Genomic DNA, 27110 nt, shown 5'->3' with positions numbered 1-27110 from the left:
AAACATTCCATCACATGCATTAGCATAACGACAAAACAAGGCACTATTTTTCTTACGCGGCATTCGCGTTCTGCATGTCATGTAATTAGCCTGCGGACCAATCAGCAGGCGGAGGAGAGGTCGACCGGTCTGCCGGCACTGAGATCAGGCACGGAGCTTTGGCCGCTCTGGTCCGTGGAGGCACCACCCAATTGACTTGACAAACTTCACTCGGAAGCCCGTGTTGGACAAGGTAGAGTCACGTTTTTGTGTTCAACTTGAATGAAACCGCAGTCAAAAAGGTTGTTTAAAGTTTGTATCGAATATTTAATCTTCTCTCTGAAAGTGAAGACTCGCGTGAAGTGACAGGCGTCTTCACTACCATATCCGGGATGAGGTGTCACAACAAAATCAATTGCTGGGTCAATTGTACTTTGCTCCTTTTGCAATTAATATTACCCTCTATCTCAAAACTTTCACAAGATAGAGAACATATCTATAGTATCTTTAAACAGTATTATAATGTTTGTTATTTGCCTTCCCGGTTGTGAAATAATAAACAGTCAAATATTTTAAAGAAACAATTTTGATCTTATAGTCTTAAAAACAAAATTGCCTGAATACAAAAGTCTAAAACTAAACTATGACCGTCCTTAGAGGATGAACGACTTATTTTACTATGAAGGGAAAAATCGCTTCTTCCGGTAATGTGTCTTAAATAGCTTTATATGTTATCGGCGTGTCCCGGAGATGTCAGAAGGATTTAACGCAATGACATTACTTACCGTCACCAGGTACTACTTCGCCACTTCATGCAAATGTTTTAAAGAACGCTTTTTCAACCTCGGTATCATATAAAGTAGAGATAAGTCCGATAAAGAAGTTTACTATTGGGTGTGGAGTCGATGTGTGACGTCATTTACTTTTAGTTTCCTTTCCGCCATTCTTTATTAACTGCGTTTCAATATATATAATAAATGTCACTCTATATGTTTGTTTTCATTTAATACATTAGATATATATCGGAAGTCTTTTACAAGTACTGTGGTCAAACCTGGCATTTTTACTTCTACCACCAACTGGTCTTTCTGAGATTCTTGAAGGTACCAAGGGCCTTTTGAATTCTTTAGGACTGATATTTGCAACACAATAGTGTAGTTCCTCTGTTCCATTTGTTTTGTTTTGATCTTAGTCAAAAAAAGAAATATTCACTAATGCAGACCTGTTTAGCCGATATTAGTAACATATATTTATTTCAATTACATTTTTGAAGCACTTAAATGATAATTCACAGCAATGACTTATATCAGTACTCGCTCGCACATTGTACACAGTAGAATCAGAGTCAGGGTTTCAGACAGTAATTTAAAACATTCTCAGAAAATAATTGTCAGTTTTTTATTACCACTAACAACCTCTCGAAAGAGAAAATCTTTTGAATCTGTGCTATTATTTTTCAGTTATTTCGCAAACGTTTTTCAACAAGCAAACCTTAACTTTGAAATGATATAATCTTCGTCAATCATATTTCTCCACAGATGTCTGAGTCCGAGTTGCTGAAGAAGATGCTGAGAGGCATACTGCTGGCCAACATCGGTGGGATGTCCTTGTCTCAGCTTCAGACGGAGTACAAGGAGCTAACCGGGGAGCAGATTCCACATAAGAAAATGGGATACAACCATCTTGGGTGTCTTCTTGCTAATCTTCCTTCGGTGGTCCACATAGAGCACAAGAGGTCCGGAGAGGTAGAGTACATGTCTGTGTGAAGAAAACATAAAACCCAGGGAACTTTTGCACTTGAGAACTTAAACTCTGTTCGTTCCGTAGGTTACCTATTTCGCCTCTCACGAGAATCCCAATCTAGCCAAGGTGGTCGCCAGACAGCGCAACTCCAAGAAAATGGGGCGGCCCTACTTGGTGAACACGCAGATGAGGGTGAAACCATCGGCCCCATTTGTCCTAAACGGTAAGAGTTAAGTTAAACTTTGTCAAGGACTCGGACAATACTACAAATATATCCTTGTTCCTACAGTATCACAATATATTTTATCATTGTTCCTGTATTATGATACATATGAAATCGCCAGATTCACGCAAATATCCCCTCATCATTTTCTTTTCTATTGGCACCCTGAATGCTCCCTAAGATTGTGATTATAATTTTTTTTTTTTTAAATGTATAAGATACTTTATCATGTGACGCAGCAGGAAGAGATGGGAAGTAGCAGCGTAGAGAGAGAGAAGCTATTATCAGAGAGCCAGCAGAGATGTTTGATCCATCAGCTGATCCCTCGGCTTCTGCAGAACCCCTTTCTTCTGGAGACTGCTCGGGGTTTATTTATATTTACGCCCAGACAGACACACGTGTGTGTTGAAGCTGGTGAGGTGACACAGCAGATTTCTTTCATGTGAGTGTCTCTGTGTTCTGCAAGATCATGTCCACGTGACTTTTGTGTACAAGTGTATGGATGCATGGCTTATTATATTGCTGTCTTCTGCTGCATATTGCTTTAACTGTTGAAGTTCTTCAACACTCAAATATAGTGTTTCAGTGTTGATAGCTGTAGGTTGTTCAGGACATGAGGGGGCAGTTTAGTCTGGTAATGTTGTAGATCATCAAGAAACTATTTGTAACGTAATATTGAACACATTTTGCTCACTTTATATGTGTCCTGGAAGAGTTTGGGAGTACGGATGGTATGAAAGTATTATCAGTACCATGAGAATATTGAATAGTCAACCGTCACCCTTTTTTAATCAATTGAAATGTAAAACTTTTTTTTTTTTATTGTCGCATTTATAATTGAGTTTTCTCTGGTGGTACCAATATGTTTATATTGAATTTAATTGATAGAAGGTTACGGATTGTAATTATATCAAACTCTGTCTAGAAAAGAAATAATGAGGTTTACTTTTTTTTTAAAATTAAATTATTAAAAACAACTTAACAAATGCATGCTGTCAATAAAGTTATTTTTCGATTCAGTTATAAAAAAAATAAAAAAAATAAAATGCTTAAAAAACAATGATCATATTTTAATTTCAACATTGCAATCTTAAATTCAACTATCAAATATTCTGAAGGCACTGCTATACTTTCATAGGATGGTAAATCCTAGAACTGTTCATTCAGGATAATGCACAAACTCTAAATAAAGTATTTGCCTATTGTTATGTAGTTATTAGTACTGAGATCAGAGTCATTACTGTTCAGACCCAAGTCATACACAAAATTTATAAGAGTAAGGTACCATTTTTAATTAAAGTCATCTAGACATGGATTTCCTGGTAAAAATACACGTCAATTGTTTGTTATTTCTTGCTGTGGCAGCCAAACCTCAAACGTCTCTGAGACAGCCAAGTCATCGCGGACGGGCAGGAGGGCGATGTGGTGTTGGAGGTCGAGGGGCTGGAGATTTGAGACAGTTCAGAGACTCAAGTGATGGACAGACAGGGACGTATCACAGCAAGAATAAGAATACTGGCAGGAAGTCCATAACTCCTGCAGAAAGGTGAGACACATTCATAAAACAAATACAATGTAAATTAAATGGTTAACACATAACAGCGCATGCACCCACAACAGCGGGGCCAACATCGGACCACAAATACTGGTCACAGGTTGAAGAAGAGAGATAATGCCGTCTATTCTCCTGTAGATTAACTCATCTAAACCCCTGGAGCATGACTCAGCATTTTTGTGTACATTTGTGTGTGGTGTGTGTGCCTCTGTGCACAGTTTTATGCGTTTGACACTGAAATTTCTTTTGAGAATGTAGTCTGGTGTCGTTTAAATATATTTCACATGTTAAATTTCACATGTATTTTTCAATGTAATCTATTCTAAATGCAAATGTGTTGTGAAGTATTAACCACTAAACAGTTAACATCAGTTAATATGTTGCATATTTAAATCAATGTTTAACATATTTGTAAAAATAACATTTTATTTTGTAAGAAAGAAAAAAAAAAAAAATCATATTTCTTGTCGGAGAATCAAACCCTGGTCTTCCGCGTGACAGGTGGCGCTATTCTCCACTATACCAAGAAGGAAGGTATACTAAAATAAAACACACATATGGATATGGATGGATGGATGGATGGATGGATGGATGGATGGATGGATGGATGGACGGACGGACGGACGGACGGACGGACGGACGGATGGATGGATGGAGAGAAAAAATAAAATAAATCATATTCCCCATCGGGGAATCAAACCCTGTTCTTCCGCGCGACAGGTGGAGCTATTCTCCACTATACTAAGAAGGAAGGTATACTAAAATAATACACACATATGGATATTGAAATGGAGAAAAAAATAATGGTAAAGTACTGTTTACACTGCCAAATAACGCTTATTATTTTAATCTTCTATTTGTTGTAGGCCGGACAAGAGGATGACTCTTCCAGCACGTTTCCAGAAGGAAGTTCACGCCCACCTTTCCAGGAACCTCCAACACACCAGCCGTGAGTTCCTTCACTGTATTAAATTAACAGGATCCTGCTGGTAAATATCAACCTCTCCTTTTTAACGTCAGTCATGTGGGCGTCTTATTAGCTTTTCTTCTGTGGGGAGCTGTGAGTACCAATGCACCAACAGACAGTATTCAAAATTAAACATTATTTGCTCGTCTCATTGTAGCTCCTCCGAACAAGAATGAGGTCACCAGTGCAGGAAGAGCAAAAGCTTATGACCCCCAGCAGGTCCAGGCCTGCATCCAGGAGATTCTATCCAAGTATAGTACTGGGTTCTGGGTGTCCAAACTGCCCCAGATTTACAAAGAGCTGTACCACCAGGACCTTTCCTCTGAGGCCTTGAAGGACCTGGAGACCTGGACGCACATATGTACCGTACGTTTTGATAACAAATTAATATACATATAAACATGTTTTTTTGTTTGTTTATTATTTTAATCATTATTTTAAGCAAAGTTATTTCTTCATGGGGCCCTATTTTTATACATGAATAAAATAACTTTAACTAAAGAAAAATAATGTAAAGTTCTTTAAGGGCCCCTTCCTTTATACATAAATACAAGCACAATAACTAAAGAACAAACCGAGATGAGAGAACACATTAAATAATAATACAAAATAATACATAAAATATATGAAATTGTAAATCTTAACAAGTATCTAAGTAAGTAACATAATTACTGTAACTTCAGTTAAGTTCTTTTCTCTTTTCTTGTTTATCAGAAATTACATTAGTAATAGTTTGTTTTTTTTACTTATATATGTTTAAGGTATATACAGTGAGAGTGTAAGTACAAAAAAAACCTTGGACTGTAACACAAGTAAATCTTTTTTATTTTTTTATTCCACCTTTGACTTTGGTTGTATTTTCATCTGCAGGTGGAGAAGACGTGCAGCAGTAACCAATCAGAACTCCTTCTCTATCCTGCTGGCACTCAGACTGTGCCCCCTTCCCATAACCTCAACTCAGACGCTACACCAGTTAAAACTTCAAACCCAGCCAAAACCCTACAGGGCACTCCCGTCAGTACTGTGACCCCTCCTGCCACTCACCCACCCAAGACTCCTATGCCTTCGAGCCCCCCCTCTCTGGAACCAGACCTGAGGCAGAAACTGCAAGAACTGATGATGAAATATTCCAATGGTCTCTGGGCTCATGCCCTTCCCAAACTCTTCCAGGACACCTATAAAGTGAGCAAAATGTGTTCAATATCACATTACGAATTGTTTCTTGATGATCTACAATATTTCCAGACTAAACTGCCCCCTCATGTCCTGGAAAACCTACACCTGTTCTCTGACTTTTGCACCATCGACTACCCGATGCCTGAGAACCCCAAGAGGGCCATATTGTACAGGAGGAGCAGTGAGGGAGGAGGTAAGGAGGACGCCCTGATCAGAAGGGACTCCTCTGTCGGTGAAGAGCTGAAGCATAAGGTGGAAGAAAAGCAGAAGGTTCCATCTCTGCAGATTCCTAAGCAGGAGTATCCGTCTGTGCTGGTGGTGGAGGCCACCAACACTAATGCAGTGGTACTCAGGTACATTATTCCAAATATTCCCAAATCAGTTCTTAACCTGGGGGTTATATGCGTCACTCTGACGGTCCTATGAGGTCAACTAAAAATAGAGTAAAACTATACGTATGATTATCTACTGTTTTTGATGACAGTCATTTTTGGGGATTTTAAAATTGATTTTAAAAATTGATTTTATGATTTCATGAATTAATTAAATTACTGAACTTTAAAAGTTATTTAATGATTTTTTTTTAATTAATTAAATTATCTTTAATTTGAATTCATAAATTTAAAAGTATATAATAGTATAATAAAAATTGGCTTAGCTTAAGCGATTTTGTTCAAAAAACACAGGATGAGATGTAGATTTCTGTGCCGGCACATAAAAAAAAGAACTGGTGGACTTGACGGTGGATCGTAAGTTGGTAAGGGAAATTATGGGACGCATCCTCAGTAGTGTTCCTCTGGCTCATTGGGTGTTTCGGCCTTTATGACTATACACCCTCACCAAAGGCGGCCAGCCACTGGCTGATCAGGCCCAAGCTTGCATCCCATGCCCAATCAGTCAGCTAACCTGCTTTGTTGTCATGTGGCCAACATCTTGGGGGGTGTATGGCTTGCAAGCTGGGGGCCCAACTGAGGTAGTTCCTCTTTAGTCAAAGCTACTGGCTGCACGTTGGCTCTGGCCCCTGATTCCCAAGTCCCCTAGCAGCATAACGGAGATGTTTTCGCTCGTATGCCTCGTCCATGGATTTGCCTCTTCCCAGGGTATGGTGAGCTCAAGGATGTAACCCTTCTTCAGAGAAGGGGACCAGAGCACCACGTCAGGTCTCAGGGTGGTGGTGGCTACATCTGGAGGGAACACCAGCTGCCTGTCTATGTCTGACAGGAGTTTCCAGTCTTGTGCTAGGCACATCTGGTCTCTCTTTAATGCTGTAGGGTTGTTCCTAGCAGCTGTAGCCCCTAATTTTAATTTCCTCTTTATTCATTTTTTAAATTGTTTCCATCATTTGAACTCTCTTCTTTCTTTTGGCTTAATCACCCCTGAAGCATTCACTAATTGGTGATGATTTTGACTCCTCAACAGGTACATCGGGGAATGTTACTCTCTGGCTCAGGAATCCATGGAGGACAAAATGAGGAAGTTCTACAATCTGGACCAGAAAGAGCAGAAGGTTCTTGCCTCGTCTCTGTCAGTGGGTCAGCTGGTGGCTGTTAGAGTGGAGGAGGAGGAGGTCCTGCGGGCACAAGTGTGTGAGGTCATGGCAGAGAAGCTGATGGTGAGGAAACAAGAGGAACTTTTCTCTGGTCAGGTCTGGACTAAATCTTTGCACTCCACAGGTCTATTACCTCGATCATGGATTCTCAGAGACGGTCCAAAGAGCTAAAGTGTCCCCCCTGCATGAGGAATTCCTCAAGCTTCCATTCCAGGCAACAAAGTGCTCCCTGGCAGGCGAGTCTTGGCGCCAACTACAGGATCTGCTCCAGCTGTCGCTCGTCCTTCACGTCGGCTCTCTCATTTGCAGGTCTTGAACCATTCTGTCAAGACGTCAACGTCCTGAAGAAGTTTGAAACAATGGCGAGTGGGCGGATCCTCCTGGCTGAGATCTTGAAGAGAGGACCGACACCTTTGGTGGTGCTGTACGACACGTCCCAGGATGATGATGTCAACATTAACGCTGCTTGTATGAAGGCCCTGCATGACAAAGCTCTGGCCAGTCCAATACTGGTGTGTGTGTGTGTGTGTGTGTGTGTGTGTGTGTGGGGGGGGGTGTGTGTGTGTGTGTGTGTGTGTGTGTGTGTGTGTGTGTGTTTGTGTGTGTTCAAATCTCACTAGTAGTTCTCTTCAGGGCAACAGTGTCTACACCAACGTCACGGTCAGCAGCGTGGGCTCTCACGGGACCGTCTGCTGTGTGCTGCCCTCTAGAGGACTCTCCAGACTAAACCAGATTTTGGACAAAATAGAATCATACTTCCTGTCACAGGTGAGCATGTTTACAGGTCACTCACAAACCACCAAACATCAGTGACGCTCCTCTCACAATTGTCATTGATCTCCTGCTTGCACTTTCCAACGGAACAGATTGAGATTATCTTGATAATCTGGATTAATGTCGTTAGTGATCTACGTAAAATGTTGACAGGTCCACAGGTCTTATTTACAACAGGAAGAGATACTGGATGTTTCTTGGTGAGTTAAAATGAGGTGTCACAACATCTAAAAACAAAAATAATTTAACCACAAGAAAAAATATTGTATTGTGCCGCTTGGGAGCATTCAGGTGCCTCAGAAAATTGTAGAGAAGGGAGGAATGGAATTTATTATAATATGATCTCAAATTTCTTTGATATTTTTTAACCATTTGCCCTGAACATACGACTTACAACTTACCTTAATCTTTGAATTCACAAGTTTTCGATTTATTATCTTCTAGCTAGCTAGTTAGCAGGAAGCGTGGACAAGGTTTCTGACAGGGAACTAAAGTAGGAGCTTAACAGTCCTGCTGAGGAAGATTATGCTGCTGAAAAAGCTAAGATCTCATGGTCATCTAAAATGTGAAAATATGAGGTAGCAAACGTATGGCTGCACAACATACAGAAGAATAGCCATGATTGCCTGAAAATACGTTCTCTGTCTGGAGATTCTTTTCGTGTGAGTGTAACTGTTGAAAAAGTTCAATGCAGTGCCGAAAAATGTGTTTGTTTTCATATTCTTAAAACACATTACATTTTTAAAAGTGAAAAATATCAGGTTAAAAAACCTTTCATTGAATTAGTAAATATGACATTGTTTAGAGCGCCATATAGTGGCCTTTACAATTCAGGACACAATTATGGAGCATCATCCACTCATTACTACGCTAACATTATTTCACTGACATATACTTTTTATTTCAGGTTACATCCGAGTTTCTGGTGTCAAGGCCTTTCTGTGGGAAGATCTGTCTGGCCCGCTTGAAAGGAAAATGGTCTCGTGTTGAGGTAAAAACCAAACCCTTGTTTAACCCTTAGTGATGGGTTGAAAAGTCAAACAACTGTAAGTAATTAAGTAAGTAAATTATATTTATGGAGCGCTTTTCCAGACCAGGGTCACAAAGCGCTTAAACAATCAAAACAATACTACTAAAATATATACTTACTTAAAATGTTAACTGATGAGATATTATGATACAGTGTCTTTATTTTGAAAGGCCACTAAAAGTTTCTCTTGGCTTTATGATCTAATTTATAACCCATCATGAATATTGATTTTTATTCCAGTGTGTTCATGTTTTTGAAATGCTCAGATTACAAACCTTCATGGCAGCCGGGTGTTGGACATTCTCTACATCGACGTGGGCGTTCAGGCATCAGTGGAGGTGATTGAGCTCAGAGAGATCCCACATCACGTCCTGCATGATCTCATGGCCATCCCGTCACAGGTTCGACCCCCCCACCCACACATGTACAGGGACACTATAAATGATGCAAGAAACTGAAGAAACTGTCATTTGGTGTCCAGGCAGTCAAATGTTGTCTGGAGGACATGGCAGTCAGTGTCGGATCCTGGACCCCAGAATCTGTCCAGTGGCTCAGAGAGAAAGTCCTCAACACCTCCGACTGCAGCATTAAGGTCATTTATAGCAACAGAGAGAATTCTAGTTATATAATTTTTTACTTCACTTTGGGAAGTAATGGATGATTTATCATTATTTTACTTTTAAATCAAGATATTTTTTATAGAGGTCAAACAGGCAGTAAGTACAATTTCAAAAAATTGTATGATCAGAATGAAGAGAAAGAAGCATGTCAGATACCCGATTTATGCTCCAAACAAAATAATTGGACAGAGCAAGAAGTGTGTATTGAGAAAAATAACAAATGATTAAATACTCTCTTGAGTTCACTGCCACCATTATCCCATTGCACTTAGAGAAAGACACTTCAAGTTCTAGAGATGATTGAAAAAAGCTACATTTGATTAAATTATAGCGGACTCAGTTGTATCTCCATATTCAGTATCTTGTATTAAGTATTCAAAAACTTTTGTCAAATAATGCATTTATCATTAATTTTAGGTGATGGTTTTAACTTCATCCTCAGGTTTCCAGAATGGAGGAAAACAAAAACTGCCTCTATGTTCATTTGTTCCCCGACAAAAACTTCCACGACTTGACAAGTAGTCTGAACTATCAACTGGCAGAGTCTGACCTTTTTAAGCAGCGGCCAGATGTTTTCCTGACTAGCCACAGGTAAGAGAGGACATGAGAGAGATAGTTTTTATTTATTTTTCTGACTAATTTCTATGTTTTTTTAAATCAACTGAAGTCATGAGAGGTGAGAGTCTCTTCTTTCTTGCTGCATCTAAAAGCTTCTGGTGTATTGTAGCATGATGTTTCACCATAAAAGAGGGAATCATGTTCGCTTATCCTCCACAGCCCAGTCAAGATCTCAGCCTTGACTCCCGCCTCTCCGCTCAGCAGTCCGACATCAGGGTCGCTGCCAGTGAAGCCCCACCTCAGAAAGTCTGCTCCCAAAGTTGGTGTAGAAGGAGGTACCAATACAGAGGGGGTACTGGGACCTGCTCCTCAGTCTTCAGCCCCACTCATTGTGCCTCCACTACTAGAGCTGCCCCCTGCAGGTGAGGAAGTGAACTGACTTATGATTGTGAACATGTAACTTCGAATGTAAGAACGTACGACTTTTACCACATCTTTGTTATTCTAGATGGTCATAATGTTACGGCTGATTGTTGTTAACATTAATTTACTCCTCGTCTCCCCTCAGGCAGCAACATGGACGCGTACGTGTCGGTTGTTTGTCATCCGGGACATTTTGTGCTGCAGCCTTGGAGGGACATGTACAAGCTGGTGGTGCTGATGGGAGAGATGATCCTCTACTACAACAAAACAGAAGAATCATCCCTCAGTGCGGAGAAGAACCAGATATATGCTGCTAAAGTGGAGAACAAGTGAGACCTCCTGTTGCTTTGTGGAACCGAATATATTTACTTTATGTTAAGTTAGTAGTTAATGTTGATCAAACCTGACTAGTAACTAATCATTTTTCCTCATGCGTATATGAGGATTATAGAGGTGAAGTGGGAAACGATTTACCACATTATATACTCAATTGTGTCATTGAACTAATTCACTCTGAAAGGTATATTTTCTATTAAACATGTTTTGTAAAAGATAGAAAAAGAGATGCAATAATATAATCTTTAAATGATAAAACAAGCGAAAATACACAATAATATATGATGAGTTTGATTTGGATAAAAACATTTCTTTACAAAAAATGTTTAAAGAATTGAGAATATTTTTATATTACTGAGAAAGTGAATCCTTTATTCATCATTCACCACAGTGGGGAAATGTTTATTTTCACAGTTGAAGATAAATGACAATATACAGTTGTATGTAAAGAAGCAGAATGAACTAGAAACAACAAAATGAATTGGAAAATGAGACGCAGAACACAATGATGACCGGGAAAACATTTAATAAAAAGATTTCTTTAAATAAAGTTAAACTTAAGATCAGAAAAGTCTTGATTATGCAGTTAATTGGTCTAGTTCAATTCCTTAGCAACATCTTTATATTAAAGATCTTCAGAAAAAAACAAAAACAAAGTGGCAGTGAAAAGAATTCAATATGGATTTTGGTGAAAAATGTAGAGTCATACAATTATTGATAAATTAAATTAATATATTGTTATAGAATAAAGAAATCACAATTTATGAAGATTTAAGTGAAGCTAAATACAATAGCACATACAATGCAACAACATTTTGATGGCAATTAAATTAAAGTAAAAATATTATATTTGATTAAAAAATATTTCATAACGAAGGCAAAAAATGGAAGTCACCTTTTTTATCTATTTAATAGTCTGTTTTTGAGGTTCAAACTTAAAATGTGAAAATATATATATATATATTTATAAATGTATACAGAAATTGTAAGAGTTAAATAATAAACGTATACAAACGATGCCAGGTTAAACGATTATTTTTAAAGCACAGTACTAGCTTAAATAAAGTAAGACGTGCAAATAATGAAATGAAAATAGGAATGATTTTCAAAAGTGATTTGATTATCTTATTTTATCCTTTTAATCAAAAAGCCAGGCTCAGACCCGACTGACCTCAGTAATTTCAGACTTTTTTTATTTTATTGCAGGCTTTTTCTCTATGTTGTCTTGGCTTTTTAAAGTATGTATTTTAACTGAGTAACCCTGGTCTGTGAAAGGTGCTTTACAAATTACAATTACAATTACTTACTTACTTTTTTGGGTCAAGGTGGCCGAAAACAAATCTGTTTGTGGTATCCCTTGTCTCTGGGTCAAAGTGAATAACCTCCCTGGCCTCCAGAAATAATTATGCAGTGCTGGAGGTCGTTCATCTTGAACCAGAGGCAACACAAGGTTTGTAAATATGATGATGGAATATATTAAATTTGATTATTAGATTGGGTCTGGCTATTAGTCCCATTTTCCTTCTGTCAATCTGTGTCTTCAGTTGGTACCGAGTTCTAGTGAAGGGGTTCCTCAGCAACGGTCTGGTGTCGGTGTACGAGCTGGACTATGGCAAACACGAGCTGGTGAACTGCACACACCTCCGAGTTCTTATCAATGAGTTCAGACAGCTGCCGTTCCAGGCGATCACAGCCCAGCTGGCAGGTGAGCAGTCTCCAGCGTAAGAGTGAAACATGTCTCTAAGACCAGCATGTGCCTGCAGGCGTGAAGCTGCAACAGTGGTCTGAGGAGGCGTCCATCGTCTTCAGGAACCACGTGGAGAAGAAGCCTCTTGTGGCCCAGCTGGAGGCGGTGCAGGAGGCGGAAAACGCGTGGGACAAGAAGCTGACTGTCTACCTGGTGAACACGTCGCAGGAGGAGCAGGACATCTGGGTGCACGACCTCATGGCCGAGTTCTCCGACGAGATGTAGATAATGAGCTTCCATGATAGCGAGTGCAATGACGATGTTGAGTGAGTTTACAAGAAGCTTCCAGAAGTAGGTCCAGGATCACGTGAGTCACTTCATCTTAGATTTGTTTATTTTGGATGATGGTGGAGCTCAGACAGCAGAATAGAGATGCTATACTTGGTTAGAAAATATCAATAAATGTTAAAATTTAAAAACTATTGTTTGCAAATGAACAACCAACAACAGCTTCCATTTGTGTATCTGTGACTCGCTGCTGAAACCCTGAAACATAATGTGTGATATTAAATTATTATTTAATTATTTTCATTCGTTGTATTAAAAAAGTAGAAAACATGAAAGTATATCAGTGTCAATAATTTGTTTCTTGAAACATATCTTTTTTTAATTGAAATTTTAGATTTTTAAATATTTGAATGAATAAATTAGCAAAACTACTTCATTTTTCATTCTTCACATAGAGTTGAATGTTCTAATTCAAACAATAAATACATTCAATATGTTTTATTCTTATTTTTTTAATTCAATTATTTATTTACGATAAATTAATATTAAATAAGAAAATGTTCAATTGTTAAAATTAGAATATCAAACTCTATATGTAAAAAATCTATTCATTTGATATTTTTTTTATCCAAATATTTTTAAAAACCTAAAAACATATTGATTTAAATGTTTAAATAAAACACAGTTCAATCCTTAAAAAGCAACAATTAAATGTTAACATTTGAAATGTTAACTTCAATCAATATTCTGATGGCACTGATAGAATTCCATATGAAACAAAGTATTTAGCTCGTTAATACGTGGCACTGTTTCAACTACACTGACAGTCTTAGGGTGACATGAGTGCTTATTTAAGTTTTACTTAACCTCAGACGACTTTTGTCCTCAGCAGCTTTTGAATAAAGATTATTCAACAAATCTAATTTTTTGGTTTTTAAAGAAACAAACACACAATTTTAAGAGTTTATTTATTAAAATAGCAAAATATTCGCTGTCGGTGTGAAGACATTTCATGATTTAAGTCTAAGGTCTGCGTCTGACACAGTGGGGTCTAAACAAGTCAACTTGCAGCTGACTCATTATATAAATGTGAAGGTGGACAGTGGAGGATCAGCGTATGGAAAGCATCATGACGAATTCTGGTGGGAGTAAAATATATTGAGTTAGTTTAAGGAACTATTACTTATTAAACTCTTTTTCACGTGAAAATATGGAATTATTGGTAAAAAATAAAATTTATTTAAAGTACTCATTATTTAAAAAAAAGAAAAGTTTAAATTATCTTATATATCATGTTTTTATTCACTATTTAGATTTTGTTGAGCATTATCAAAATTTCAAGTTTCCTCCTTTTACACTGTTATTTAACAGCTCTGACTACAGAGCTTAACAGATCTGGCCCGCAATTAATTTGATGTGGCCCGCTAGATGGTTGCTAGATTAATGTTCATATTGATATGTTTTACTTATAAAGATGTTTGTGTTTGAGAGAAGGGAAAGGGATGATGGATGTCACAGTATAAAATTTGTTTGTTGAAGGAGAACAAACATGGAGATAATACAAATAATTGAGAGCCACAATTAATGAATGTCCCTTTAGGTAACTGCACTTTTAGTTTGGCCCACAACTTATACTGATAAAAGATGGCTTGAGTTTGACAGTACTCGTCAGACCTCAGCAATGATCATTTGTGTCACCTTCAAAGTCTATGGCTCCGTCAGCATTGATGTCCAACTCCTTCAAGATCTCCTCCAGCTCTCCTTTTTTCAGCTTTTCTCCCAGCAGAGACTTCACCGCCTCCTTCATCTCGTCCTGGTTGATCATTCCGTCTCCGTCTAGGTCAAACTTTTCCAAAGAGAAGAGAATAAGATATTTTGATAAATTGATTGATATACCATCATTCTTTACACATGATAGACATTTAAGTTGTCACAGCAGTTCATAAAAAAACATACTCATACATAATTGAATACAAATAATTAAATAAAATGAACACAAGAATATATAAAAAGATGATAAATGTATTAACAAAGATAAACATTAGTCCACATGCTCACACTATAAGTAAAGAAGTAAGAAGAACATTTAATCTTAACAATGGAAGTTTCTAGACATGAAAAACTGACCTGTAAAAAGGCTGATTGTAGTTCTTTCAGTCCCAGCATGTTGGCTGTCTCGCCCATCATCCTCGGTCCCATCAGTTCTGTGAAGTCCTCAAAGTCCATCAGCCCGCCCACTGTCAACATAGGAAGCGTTATAAGCTGGACAATAACCTGCACAGATCATGTTGATACTGACAATACTAAAACTGAACATAATAGAAAACTCACTTCTCATCTTGATCTGCTGCACAATCTCCAGCAGCTCCATCTCTGTGGGCATGTAACCCATCGTCCTCATGCACTCGGCCACGTCCTTGTAGTTCAGGTATCCGTCCTGGTCGTAGTCAAACTCTTTAAACGCCTCCTGCAACTCTAGAGGGAAAAAAACACACTTTGAGCTAAAACTGGAAACTTACATATCAGCAATTTGTTTTGAAAAGTTCACAAACATTTTGTATCATTATAGAGTTTGTGTGTTTCTATGAACTTACCGTCAAGCTCTCCCTGGGCAAGTTCTCTCTCCTGTTGAAACACAAGTTAACCTGATATGGAGACCTGAAGTTTTCTTTACCTGCCTCAAATACTTACGTTCACATTTTCACAGTAAAAATGTCATTTTATATTTTATAGTCTTCATCGTTACACAAGAATATCACATCCCCAGGAGCTGATTATGTGTGCGTTCCGACCTAATTTTTGTGACGTAATGCTAACTAATAGAGAGTTTTGTAACAAAGATAAACTGGTGATGCTATAAGCTAACATGTTATAAGCACTATGATAGAAAAAAGGGTTCTACCAAAAAACGATTAAGAATAAGAGCAACATTTTGACCAGGAGAAAATAGTTTTAAAAGTATGGAAACTAAAACTAATGTGAAAGGAGAAAAGGTGTAGAAAATATGAATTTAGAAGAACAGTTTGAAAAAGAAATAGAAATTCTGATTGCTTTAAAAAACAGACTTTAAATGCTTGAAATTACCTAACCACATTTCCCATGAGCACTTGCTAAACTTATGATATGCGTTATGACGGCTTTGTAAATAACATACCACCACAACCAGTAGATAAGTAGCATGTTCACAGTGAAAATAAAAATCACACAAAACACCTCAAGTCACGGTAAATGAGTCATTTAACTAGTTTTAAGTTGATGTGTCATCACAAATTTATGAAAATATTTAAGTAGAAAAATATTAAGGTACCCAAACTACACAGAGCTGCTAAGTAAACCCAAAAAATGTCTTATTATATCCCTGAGTGAAGAGAAGTAGAAACATCGGCGAATTCCATGTGTTCAATTAGACTGATATTGATATTGTATGATTATTAAAGAGGAAAAACAACAGCGAGACGAGGAGCTGATTGGTTCTTGACTCTGAGTCGTCAACAGTAACTCAGTGTGACATTAATCCTCTCTAACACCAGCCAGGCAGGTCAGGATTGAAGCTCTGACGTGGAGTTTGAGGGCCACAATTTTCCTCTCTTCTCCCTCCTCTCACTGGTCTGGACATTCCTCTCTCACATTAAATGACTTTCAACCAATTAGATGACAAGACTAAAAAGACATATATTTTAATAATGAGATACCTATAAGGTATGAGATACCTATAAGATACCATAAGAATTAAAATCATTTTGGAAAACTCTCATTATTAACAGTGCTTGAAAAAATGTAACAGGAATTTTCTACCATTATTTCAATACCTCCTCAGATTTATATTTAACAGCCAAATGTTATTGATCAGGTCAATCAAGATCCTGTGAGGTCTCACCGCTCCAAAGACAGTGTTGAGCACAGACAAGTAAATTTTGGTGCGGTTGTCTGACGTCTTTTTGGACTTCTTCTTGGAGGGTTTCTTCAGCTGTTCCACAGAGGCTGACGGAGAAGGTTGAGCTGAGCTCGACGAGCTTTCGTTTCTGAAACAATCAGAAGGACTTGTGACGTGTGACCTTTAGATCAACTTCCCTAAATTGAATACTTATTGTTTAATATTAAATGTAACATGAGGTATGATCAGGACCAAGACAAACTTTAATCAAAAAATAGATTTAGATTAGATTTTTTTAGGTTACTTAGAACTCCATTCCACGCGATGACCACTATTTATTAAATTGTGTGTGTCAACTGTTATGGTGCACAGCAAGCTATTTAATAAAATAAATATAATGGTTTAACTCCCCCCACTTCTTTACTTATGTAGTGTGTGCACTTGTAGTAATTATTATTTTTATTTCATTATTATTGTATTATCCTCATTATTTGCTATTATTTTTAGTATACTGTGACAAATCAAATATCTTAGATTATCTCTTATGGCATCAGTACTTAATGTCATTTACCACATTCGATGTGTGACAGGTGGGTGCGAAACATTAACCGTAAGATAATGTTTTCAGAACATTTAATAAGTTTAATTCCCAGACTGTGTCTGATCTCTGACTGTAGGATACAATTTTTTATCTATATAAAAGATCTATTAATTGTATTAGCATTATTATTGACGAAAGACAAACAAATGTAATGCCACAGGTTTGGCAATAATTTCACCTCTTAAGGTGGACCACACCATTGAGGACAGTAAATGTGATGTGTATATGATACTTCATGACATTTATTTGCAGCTTAATAAACGTCATATTGTCACTTTATACTATTTTTTAAGGCTAGGCGTCTCAACAAAATTTTGTTATATTACATTTTAAGTTTTGTTTATTGGATAAAACAAATCTTTGACCTTGAAAAAAGGAACGTGAAATGATCGACACGTACCCATCATCAGCTGCTGACTCAGCAGATGCAGTGGAAGGGTTCCTCTCCACGGGTTTGGACATGCTGCTCCAGGAACAGAAGCAGAGACCACAGGTGGATGATGAGAAGAAGATCTGGTGTAAGTTGACCCGCTGGTCTCACCTGCTGGTCGTCCTCAGAGAAGAGGCTTGTCCTGCAGAGCGGCTACGTCGGGGGAGATTATCAGGTGATAATCACCTGGAGGACATGGAACCAATGACCATGAAGCAAACATGCGACAGCGACCTCTGACCTCACAGCACAACAGGTCCACTACGCTGGCCAACCTTCCAATTAAAGGATTGTTTCTGACGTCTTTAGTTTTAGATCTTGTTATATTAATTCAGTATGAATCTACCTATCTACCTGTTTTACCTTAATTAGGCAGATAAATATTTGTTTATATGCATACCCCCTATGCCACTCTTTGATTGATATAAACAGTATTTCAAATATTTATAAACTTCCGCATAATTATATATATTTAAATATATTAATGTATATGTTTATAATCAAGATTGGTAGCATTGAATCGATCCCATTTTGTGTTGTATTTTTTAAAAACATTTTAACACAAACTGCCCCATATTCAGTTTCCAGTCATTCCCAGGCCTCAGAAATATATATTTTGCCACATTAATATTGAACGGAATGACTTTTGAATCACGTGACTGCTACTTCCTATATGCCACCGTTTGGTGACGTCACGTCGAGGAACGAGTTTTACCTCCAGGATAAAAAGTTAGAAAAGCTGTCAAAACATTAGAGATTTGTGAGTTAATTAGCGAGAAATATATGGAAGAGAGAATCAATGTAATGTCTGTCAGCGTCGTCAGGAAAATAAACAGATCGCACTGATATATTTTAAAGCATACGCAAATAACTAATAACACGTTTTTTAACATGTATGTTTATAAAACTGGCAATTAACGTTTATGATTCTGATAAGTGAATACATGCAACAGTTCTTATTTATTCTACTAAGAGGCGGTACAGCTCCCATAAATTCTCTGGACCATCAAAACAAAGTCAATCAATGCTTATTCCTGGTCCACTCCCATATCCAACAGTTATTTTTGGAGAGGAGATCCCCCAGTACTTTGTCCTTTTCTGACAGATGAGGGATACATTTTCCCATCTGGTTTACCATTCCAAGAAAGCTCCTTAGCTCAGTCACATTCTTGGGCTCAATCTTGTCAGTAATGGCAGCTGTCTGATACCTAATGCAGAAATTATGTGACCTAAGAAAACCACCTTGTTCTTGGAGAGTTCCCACTTTTCCACATTCAGATTGATGTCTTCCTTTTCCACTCTTTGTAGAACAGAATGGAGACGGGTGTCATGCTCCTCTTGGTCTTGGCCTAGGTTTGCCAACTCCCTGAAAAACCGGCCGACCTTCAACCTTTCTGGGGGTTTTTTACCTCTTTTTTTGTGGGTGAAACCATTTTTAACTATTTAAACTTTAGTTAAATTAGATGCATATTTTTAAATGATAATCACATGAAAAACAAGTTGTTTTTTTTATACAAAATAGCAAAATTAACTTGTAAAAATAAATAACTCTCAAACAGAAACCTTTCTTACTTAACTTAAAACTTTATAAATGAATATATCTCGTCATAAAGGCGACGACGAGGACGGCTGCCTCTCCAGTAGCTCAGCAGCAATTTCTATAATTTTTCTGTTTTTATTAATTTTTTTTACTATAACTTTTTAAATGGATACTTTTGAACATGGGGAGAATCGTCTTGTTTACTCAAGAGAGGATCTACTATTGCTGAAGTCAATGGCACGGGCTGGAGATCGCCACGAGATCCCGATAGAACTTCAGCGCCGGTGTAGGTACAATTTCGGTCCCCCCTACAATATCGGTCCCCCCACTTCCTACGTGATGACGTCACACGCGTCATATGCGAACGTCTCTTTAAAATATTTTTTATGGGTTAAAGAAACGTCAACAGAACGTTTACATGATACTTTTAACCACACATAAAACATTTATATTAACAAAAAGACGATCTTCGTCAACATAATCACTTTCCGTTCTTTCATTTCCTGGTCTGACGACACACGTGACTTTGAGACCAACGGAAGGGTCCGCGCTACATGTGACGAAGCCGCTGATTGGCTGAAGCTGTTTAACTAATAATAAAGCACAACTGTATAATGAAATAAAAATCATTCGAGTTCCGAAATAATTCGCTTTTCAAAAAAAAAAAAAGTTAGAATATTCCCCTTTCAATAACTTGTCTGTAGTTCGGATCATAAACACCTCAGTAATTATTTAGGTTTCGATTTTTTTTAAATCAATTAAATCAATTATTAAATGTACATATGCCCACTTTATTTAACGAGTCATTTTTTTTAATTGTCATATTTATATAATGTATGCACTATAAAATAAATCGTGTTTTTTTAACACTACTGGCAATAAAGATTTTCTAATTTTCACACTATTGAGATTTGTTCTCTTCATAATACTGTTGGAATATAATATATATATATATATATATATATATATATATATATATATATATATATATATATATATATATATAATATAATAACCCTCCTATATTGCTTTTTGTTCTCAATTGTAAACGGGCTTGTAGAACAATGGGGAAACATGTTTAGGCTGATTATACCAGTTGCATAATACGTACAATTCTACAGTTAAGTCTGTTTATTTACACTGCAACACAAATAAATGACAGAAACAATGATAAAATGACAACAACATTTAATAATTACGGCCTTTCAGTATATTCATGAGCTTGTGGCCTCTAAGTCACAACACTCAACAAACAGTAATAAACTGTCTGACCACCAATGGTTCATAAAACGATCAAAACACGACACTTCCGTCGCTCCAACACAAAGAGTTTGTAACGGGTCGTTTATTCGCCTCTTCAAGTCAAAGAAAATACAAGCTTTCAATTCAATTCAATTTTATTTAAAGTGTCTTATCATTACAACATTATCTCAAGACACTTCACAGTTGAAGTAAGACTATAGTTAATTAAGGAAAAATAGATCCCAGCAATTCAACAAAGAGCAAGAAGCGAAACACCGTGCAGTGGACTATGGCGAGGAAAAACTTCCTTTTAGAAGGCAGAAACCTCGAGCGGAACCAGACTCATTGTTGACGGCCTGCCGCTTTGACCGGCTGGGAGGAAGGATGGAGGGGTAGACAGATGGATAAAGAGAAGAGTGAGGGAGGATATAGTGAGAAAAGGAAGGATATACAGAGCTCTTAAAGGTTAAGAGAAGAATTTTAAATTATATTCTAAATTCTACAGGAAGCCAATGTTCAGACACAATACTCACCTTAATCCTCCAACTCGGGAACAATTGGAAAAAAGCCACCTTACCAGAATGGACAATGGAGACTGGATGTGTGCCTATAGGAAAATAACAGTGAAAGCAGAGATACATGGTAGGGAGTGCAACTACTCTACACTATGAAAATCTACAAACAACTTACTTTTGCCTATGGCATTAGACTTCAAAAATGACTGCAGTATTCGGAACCTTCTGAGTAAAAGGCCTGCAGATCTCCCCTTTTTCCGGTCCCAGTGTAACCTATGGAAATGAATATAAAGGTTATCCATTTTTATGTTCAAAGAATGACCTTACGAACACGTTTACCTGGTAAACTGTTTTTGAATTCCAGGCCACACCCTCTGCAGGAGTCGATTGTGTACATCCTGTAGAACTCTTTTCTAAAGGATGCAGCATTTGTGCTCCAGGTATTAATGCCTCAGGAAATATGTAAAAAAGAAAAGTCGTAAGAAAAAGGAGTTGGATAGGATGTGTGAATACATGCATGTTGTACTTACTATCAAGCCACTGAAAATGTGCCCGTATTCTGAAGAAATCTGCAGAAACGGTGTCTCTGAAAGTGGTGCACACCAGGCTCAATGTAAGGTATGCACCATCTCCCACCAGTAGGATAACCTCAAGGAGGACTTCTGAGAGGATCTCCTTTGGCAACTGCAAAATAAACAACCGTTTTTCAATAATATGACAACAAATCTCAATAGTATGAAAATTAGAAAATGTTTATTGCCAGTAGTGTTAAAAAAACACGATTTTTTTTGTAGTGCATACATTATACAAATATGACAATTAAAAAAATGACTTGTTAAATAAAGTGGGCATATGTACATTTAATAATTGATTTAATTGATTTAAAAAAAATCGAAACCTAAATAATTACTGAGGTGTTTATGATCCGAACTACAGACAAGTTATTGAAAGGGGAATATTCTAACTTTTTTTTTTTTTGAAAAGCGAATTATTTCGGAACTCGAATGATTTTTATTTCATTATACAGTTGTGCTTTATTATTAGTAAAACAGCTTCAGCCAATCAGCGGCTTCGTCACATGTAGCGCGGACCCTTCCGTTGGTCTCAAAGTCACGTGTGTCGTCAGACCAGGAAATGAAAGAACGGAAAGTGATTATGTTGACGAAGATCGTCTTTTTGTCAATATAAATGTTTTATGTGTGGTTAAAAGTATCATGTAAACGTTCTGTTGACGTTTCTTTAACCCATAAAAAATATTTTAAAGAGACGTTCGCGTATGACGCGTGTGACGTCATCACGTAGGACGTGGGGGGACCGATATTGTAGGGGGGACCAAAATTGTACCTACACCGGTATCGCGGCTGTCGCGCAGGGAAGCGGCTAAAGGCTAAGCTAACGGACAATCGGAGACGTCACAGACCAACGATCCCAACGATCACGATGGGGAACGTCAATTCACTGACGAATAAGATCGACGAGCTGTCTGCCCTCAACAACCAGCGGATCAACAGAGAGAGCAGCTTGTTGATCTTCACAGAGACGTGGCTCACGCAGCTGACTCCGGACTCACACGTGGACCTGCCTGGTTTCAGCACCGTCAGAGCGGACAGAGACGCGCGCGTGTGGGAAGTGCAGAGGAGGAGGTCTGATCATGTACGTGAATAAACGCTGGTGTAGTCCGGGACACGTTACTGTAAAGAAAGTCGTGTGTTGTCAAGATTTAGAACTGTTGGCTGTCAGTATGCGTCCATATTATCTACCGCGTGAGTTCAGTCACGTGATCGCGCTGTGCATTTACATTCCTCCGAGCGCTGCGGCTGCATCTGCCTGTGAGAAGATCCACACAATGACAGCTCGACTTCAGAATCAACATCCTGAAGCGTTTATCATCATCTCTGGAGACTTTAATCATGCCAACCTGGACTCTACTCTGCCTACTTTCCATCAGGCTGTGGATTGTCCCACCAGGAATAACAGGACAATTGACCTTCTTTATTCCAACTTGAAGGACGCCTACAGAGCCAAACCTCTCCCTCCACTTGGAAGGTCCAATCATAACCTGGTCCACCTTCAGTCACAGTACACTCCTCTGGTGCAGAAACAGACTGCGACTACCAAGACAATCAGAAAGTGGACACCAGCTGTGGAGGACGCCATCAGAGACTGCTTTGAAACAACAGACTGGGATGTGCTGCTGAAGTCTCATGGTGAGGACATCGAGGGACAGACACACTGTCTAACAGATTATTTAAATTTCTGCTTGGACGTTGTCGCCCCTACTAAGACTGTCCGCTGTTACCCTAATAATAAACGGCTGGGGAAAGTACCAACTCTGTGGAAGACTTCCTGTATCGTTCCAGTCCCTAAAAAGATCCGACCGAGCGAGCTGAATGATTACAGACCGGTGGCACTGACTTCGCAGCTGATGAAGACACTGGAGCGGCTGGTCCTCAAATATCTCAGGCCACAAGTCCAGCACGCGCAAGACCCCCTGCAGTTTGCCTACCAGCCAGCAGTTGGTGTGGAAGATGCCATCCTTCACCTCCTGCATCGGACCTACTCCCACTTGGATAAAGGAAGCGGTTCAGTGAGAATCCTGTTCCTAGACTTTTCTAGTGCCTTCAACACTATCCAACCCACTCTGCTCCAGGACAAACTGAATAAGATGCATGTGGACCCTGGTTTGGTCTCCTGGATTATGGACTATCTTACTGATCGACCACAGTATGTCAGGCTGAAGGATATCAAGTCTGACACTGTGGTGTGCAGTACAGGAGCACCTCAGGGGACAGTACTGGCCCCTCTCCTCTTCACCATCAACACTTCAGACTTCTGCTACAACTCAGAGCTGAGTCTCGTCCAGAAGTATGCTGACGACACTGCCATTGTTGGATGCATCAGGGACAACAGCGAAGACGAGTACAGGAGTCTGATACGTGACTTTGTGAACTGGAGTGAGAGGAACCACTTGCAGCTGAACACCTCAAAGACCAAGGAGCTGGTCTTGGACTTCGGGAGGTCCAGGACAAAGCCACGTCCAGTGTCCATCAGAGGCGACGAGGTGGAGGTACTTGACAACTATAAGTACCTCGGTGTGTATGGACAGTAAACTGGACTGGTCTCGCAACACAGACCATGTATATAAGAAGGTTCAGAGTAGACTGTACTTTCTGAGGAGGCCTCGATAATTTAACATCTTCAAGAAGCAAGAAGCTCCTCTGCATGTTCTACCAGTCTGTGGTGGCCAGTGTCATGTTCTATGCTGTGGTGTGTTGGGGTGGAAATGTGTCCAAGAGGAGTGTCAACAGGTTGGACAGGTTGAACAGGCTCTGTTGTTGGCATGGAGCTGGACTCACTGGTGACAGTTGCTGAGAGGAGATCACTGAACAAACTACTGTCCATCATGGATGATGACAGTCATCCTCTGAACACTGTCATCAGTGAGCAGAGAAGCAGAATGAGTGCACGAATGCTCCTACCCAGGTGCAACACTAATAGACTCAGGCAGTCATTCATCCCTCGGGCTATTAAATTGTACAATTCTGAGTTCGGGGGCAGGAGTGGAGTGAGAGTATCTGGATGTTCTGTTCTATGTTAGTCTTTGTATCCTTTGTCTTTGTTGTTTTTCTTTGACCTATGTTCTTTGTCTTTATCTTTATACTTAGATTGTGTCATCTTGTTCTTTTTCTCTTTATGTTCTTCTTCTTATTTTATTTTTATTTATTATTTTGTATTGTTTATGGAAAATTGCTGGCTGTTGGAAAAAACAATTTCCTGAAGGAGACCTCCTGAGGGATCAATAAAGTTTTACCTTACCTTAACTTACCTTACCTTATAAAACAATAAATAATAAGCAGAAGATTAATCCCTTAACTTATGGACAGCTAAATGCAATTTTATGTGGAGACAGCCCATTTTTTTTCTTTTATATTTCCTCTGAGTCCCGTATTGAGTTTTAAATATTTCTAAATACTGGACAATTCCGTTTTTCAAGAGGATTCTTTTGTCAATGGAATAAGCCAGAATTCCATGTTAGCATCCAGTTTGCTGAAAACTTTTCCTCCGCTTTCAGTGAGAAGGGCACAGCTTTTTCTTTCAACTTTATATGATAAGCTCTTTCGATATTGCCCAACTTGCTACGCAGCATAGGGTAAGTTGCATTGAGCATGTACCTTTTCCATGGTCTGCTTGGTGTTATATTTAAGCTGCAGTATTCTGTTCTTTTTTTCAGCTGCACAGCACTTGTGACACCATGTCATATCTTTTAATACATGTATAAATAGACTGGTGAGTCTGACTGTGAGCTGATGTAGTACACTGGAAATAGTTTAAATAATTAATCAATGAGTGTATTCTCTCTGTTTTTGTTTTATTATTCTCTGTACTATTTTTATTTCCTTTGTGAAACGGAAGAACAATTTCATTTCTATGCTGTTGGCGCATGTGCAGTAAGTCGGAAGAAAGAACGGAAGGGCTTGATGCGCACACCTGACTGCAGATAACTGTTTTTTGCTTACTTGCCGGACAATGAAAGTTGCAAACCAAAGAAGGACTTGGTTTTTCCCTGAGACAGTTCAATAGGGCAACACTGACATGTTCACAACTTTATTGAGCTGACAAAACTTCCTGCCTTCGCATCACGTGCCCAAAACACGCACACGTCATCAGTCCACATTCACTCACATCACAAACATTAGACAAAAAAATGTGATTTAATACTTTTCCCAGGTGCTCATTTGAACAAGAAATGTATACAAGGTTGAGTACAAAATAAAGGGGGAAACAGTTAAATCAGTAATTCACTGTTTAAAGTACATTAAGTAAGGTATATCTGAGGTGCTAGGGCCAGAGAAACAATGGTTGTATTCAGAGATATAGTGTCTAGAAGACTTTTCAAGGTAAAACATGTGTCTTAAATGTTCCAGGTTCTACATTCCAGAGGTGTCACTTTAACTCTCTGTTGATCAGTGTAAAGATGAGATATTTATGTTATTATGATATTTATGGAGTAAACACTAGTTATGACCCTCCTCTCACACCCAGACCTTCCCGATCCCTTTATCGTCATTGTGACCACAGCAGCAGCCTCCTCCAAGACCGTGGTGCTGACTGGCAGGCAGGTTCTTGTAGACGGCTCGGCTGTAGGGGATGAAGCAGAGGCCCAGCTGCAGATGTCTGGCAAGGCGGCAGTAGGCTGCCAACGCCAGGACCAGGAGGGGAGTCACCAGAAGGAACCCCACCACCAGCAGAGCCACGCAGCCTCCGTCATTGAGAAGGTCAGAGCAGTACAGGCAACTGGACTGGTCTCGCAACACAGACCATGTATATAAGAAGGTTCAGAGTAGACTGTACTTTCTGAGGAGGCCTCGATCATTTAACATCTGCAAGAAGCAAGAAGCTCCTCTGCATGTTCTACCAGTCTGTGGTGGCCAGTGTCATGTTCTATGCTGTGGTGTGTTGGGGTGGAAATGTGTCCAAGAGGAGTGTCAACAGGTTGGACAGGTTGATCAGGAGGGCTGGCTCTGTTGTTGGCATGGAGCTGGACTCACTGGTGACAGTTGCTGAGAGGAGATCACTGAACAAACTACTGTCCATCATGGATGATGACAGTCATCCTCTGAACACTGTCATCAGTGAGCAGAGAAGCAGAATGAGTGCACGAATGCTCCTACCCAGGTGCAACACTAATAGACTCAGGCTTTTCCCAGGTGCTCATTTGAATAAGAAATGTATACAAGGTTGAGTACAAAATAAAGGGGGAAACAGTTAAATCAGTAATTCACTGTTTAAAGTACATTAAGTAAGGTATATCTGAGGTGCTAGGGCCAGAGAAACAATGGTTGTATTCAGAGAAATAGTGTCTAGAAGACTTTTCAAGGTCAAACATGTGTCTTAAATGTTCCAGGTTCTACATTCCAGAGGTGTCACTTTAACTCTCTGTTGATCAGTGTAAAGATGAGATATTTAAGAATGGAGTAAACACTAGTTATGACCCTCCTC

The 27110-nt window shown here is 38.8% G+C and overlaps 2 protein-coding genes across 5 annotated transcripts; one reads left to right on the top strand and one right to left on the bottom strand.

The window, feature by feature from the left end:
• Window positions 1–113: 113 nt before the first annotated feature.
• On the top strand, window positions 114–13312 carry tdrd7b (tudor domain containing 7 b). Of its 3 annotated transcripts, none has more exons than XM_087790169.1 (20): window positions 114–232; window positions 1518–1724; window positions 1807–1945; window positions 3311–3491; window positions 4367–4449; window positions 4625–4833; window positions 5338–5649; window positions 5713–5996; window positions 7063–7255; window positions 7317–7428; window positions 7502–7704; window positions 7826–7960; window positions 8874–8957; window positions 9263–9397; window positions 9478–9588; window positions 10059–10207; window positions 10394–10596; window positions 10743–10926; window positions 12478–12638; window positions 12697–13312. In XM_087790169.1, exons 2-20 carry the CDS (start codon window positions 1518–1520, stop codon window positions 12903–12905), a joined length of 3294 nt encoding a protein of 1097 aa, XP_087646295.1. In that variant the 5' UTR covers window positions 114–232; the 3' UTR covers window positions 12906–13312. The 3 variants fall into 3 exon arrangements, with proteins under 3 accessions (XP_087646295.1, XP_087646296.1, XP_087646297.1); XM_087790170.1 differs by lacking the exon at window positions 114–232 and adding an exon at window positions 713–773; XM_087790171.1 differs by lacking the exons at window positions 114–232; window positions 1518–1724; window positions 1807–1945; window positions 3311–3491 and adding an exon at window positions 4233–4253 and having other exon boundaries at window positions 12697–13310.
• Window positions 13313–14018: 706 nt separating this feature from the next.
• Window positions 14019–17845, bottom strand: LOC148082935 (calcium-binding protein 2-like). Of its 2 annotated transcripts, none has more exons than XM_087788323.1 (7): window positions 17778–17845; window positions 16786–16921; window positions 15503–15533; window positions 15240–15383; window positions 15036–15145; window positions 14607–14754; window positions 14019–14047 (listed from the first exon to the last, which is right to left on the bottom strand). In XM_087788323.1, the coding sequence occupies exons 1-7, from the start codon at window positions 17843–17845 to the stop codon at window positions 14019–14021; spliced, it is 666 nt and encodes a 221-aa protein (XP_087644449.1). The 2 variants fall into 2 exon arrangements, with proteins under 2 accessions (XP_087644449.1, XP_087644448.1); XM_087788322.1 differs by having other exon boundaries at window positions 16786–16930; window positions 17784–17845.
• Window positions 17846–27110: the final 9265 nt, after the last annotated feature.

This window comes from Callionymus lyra, chromosome 4 (genome assembly GCF_982586985.1).
Source record: "Callionymus lyra chromosome 4, fCalLyr1.hap1.1, whole genome shotgun sequence".
NCBI classification, from domain to species: Eukaryota; Metazoa; Chordata; class Actinopteri; order Syngnathiformes; family Callionymidae; genus Callionymus; species Callionymus lyra.
Note: the sequence above shows the minus strand (reverse complement) of the source record. Positions and strands in the feature narration are given on the sequence as shown.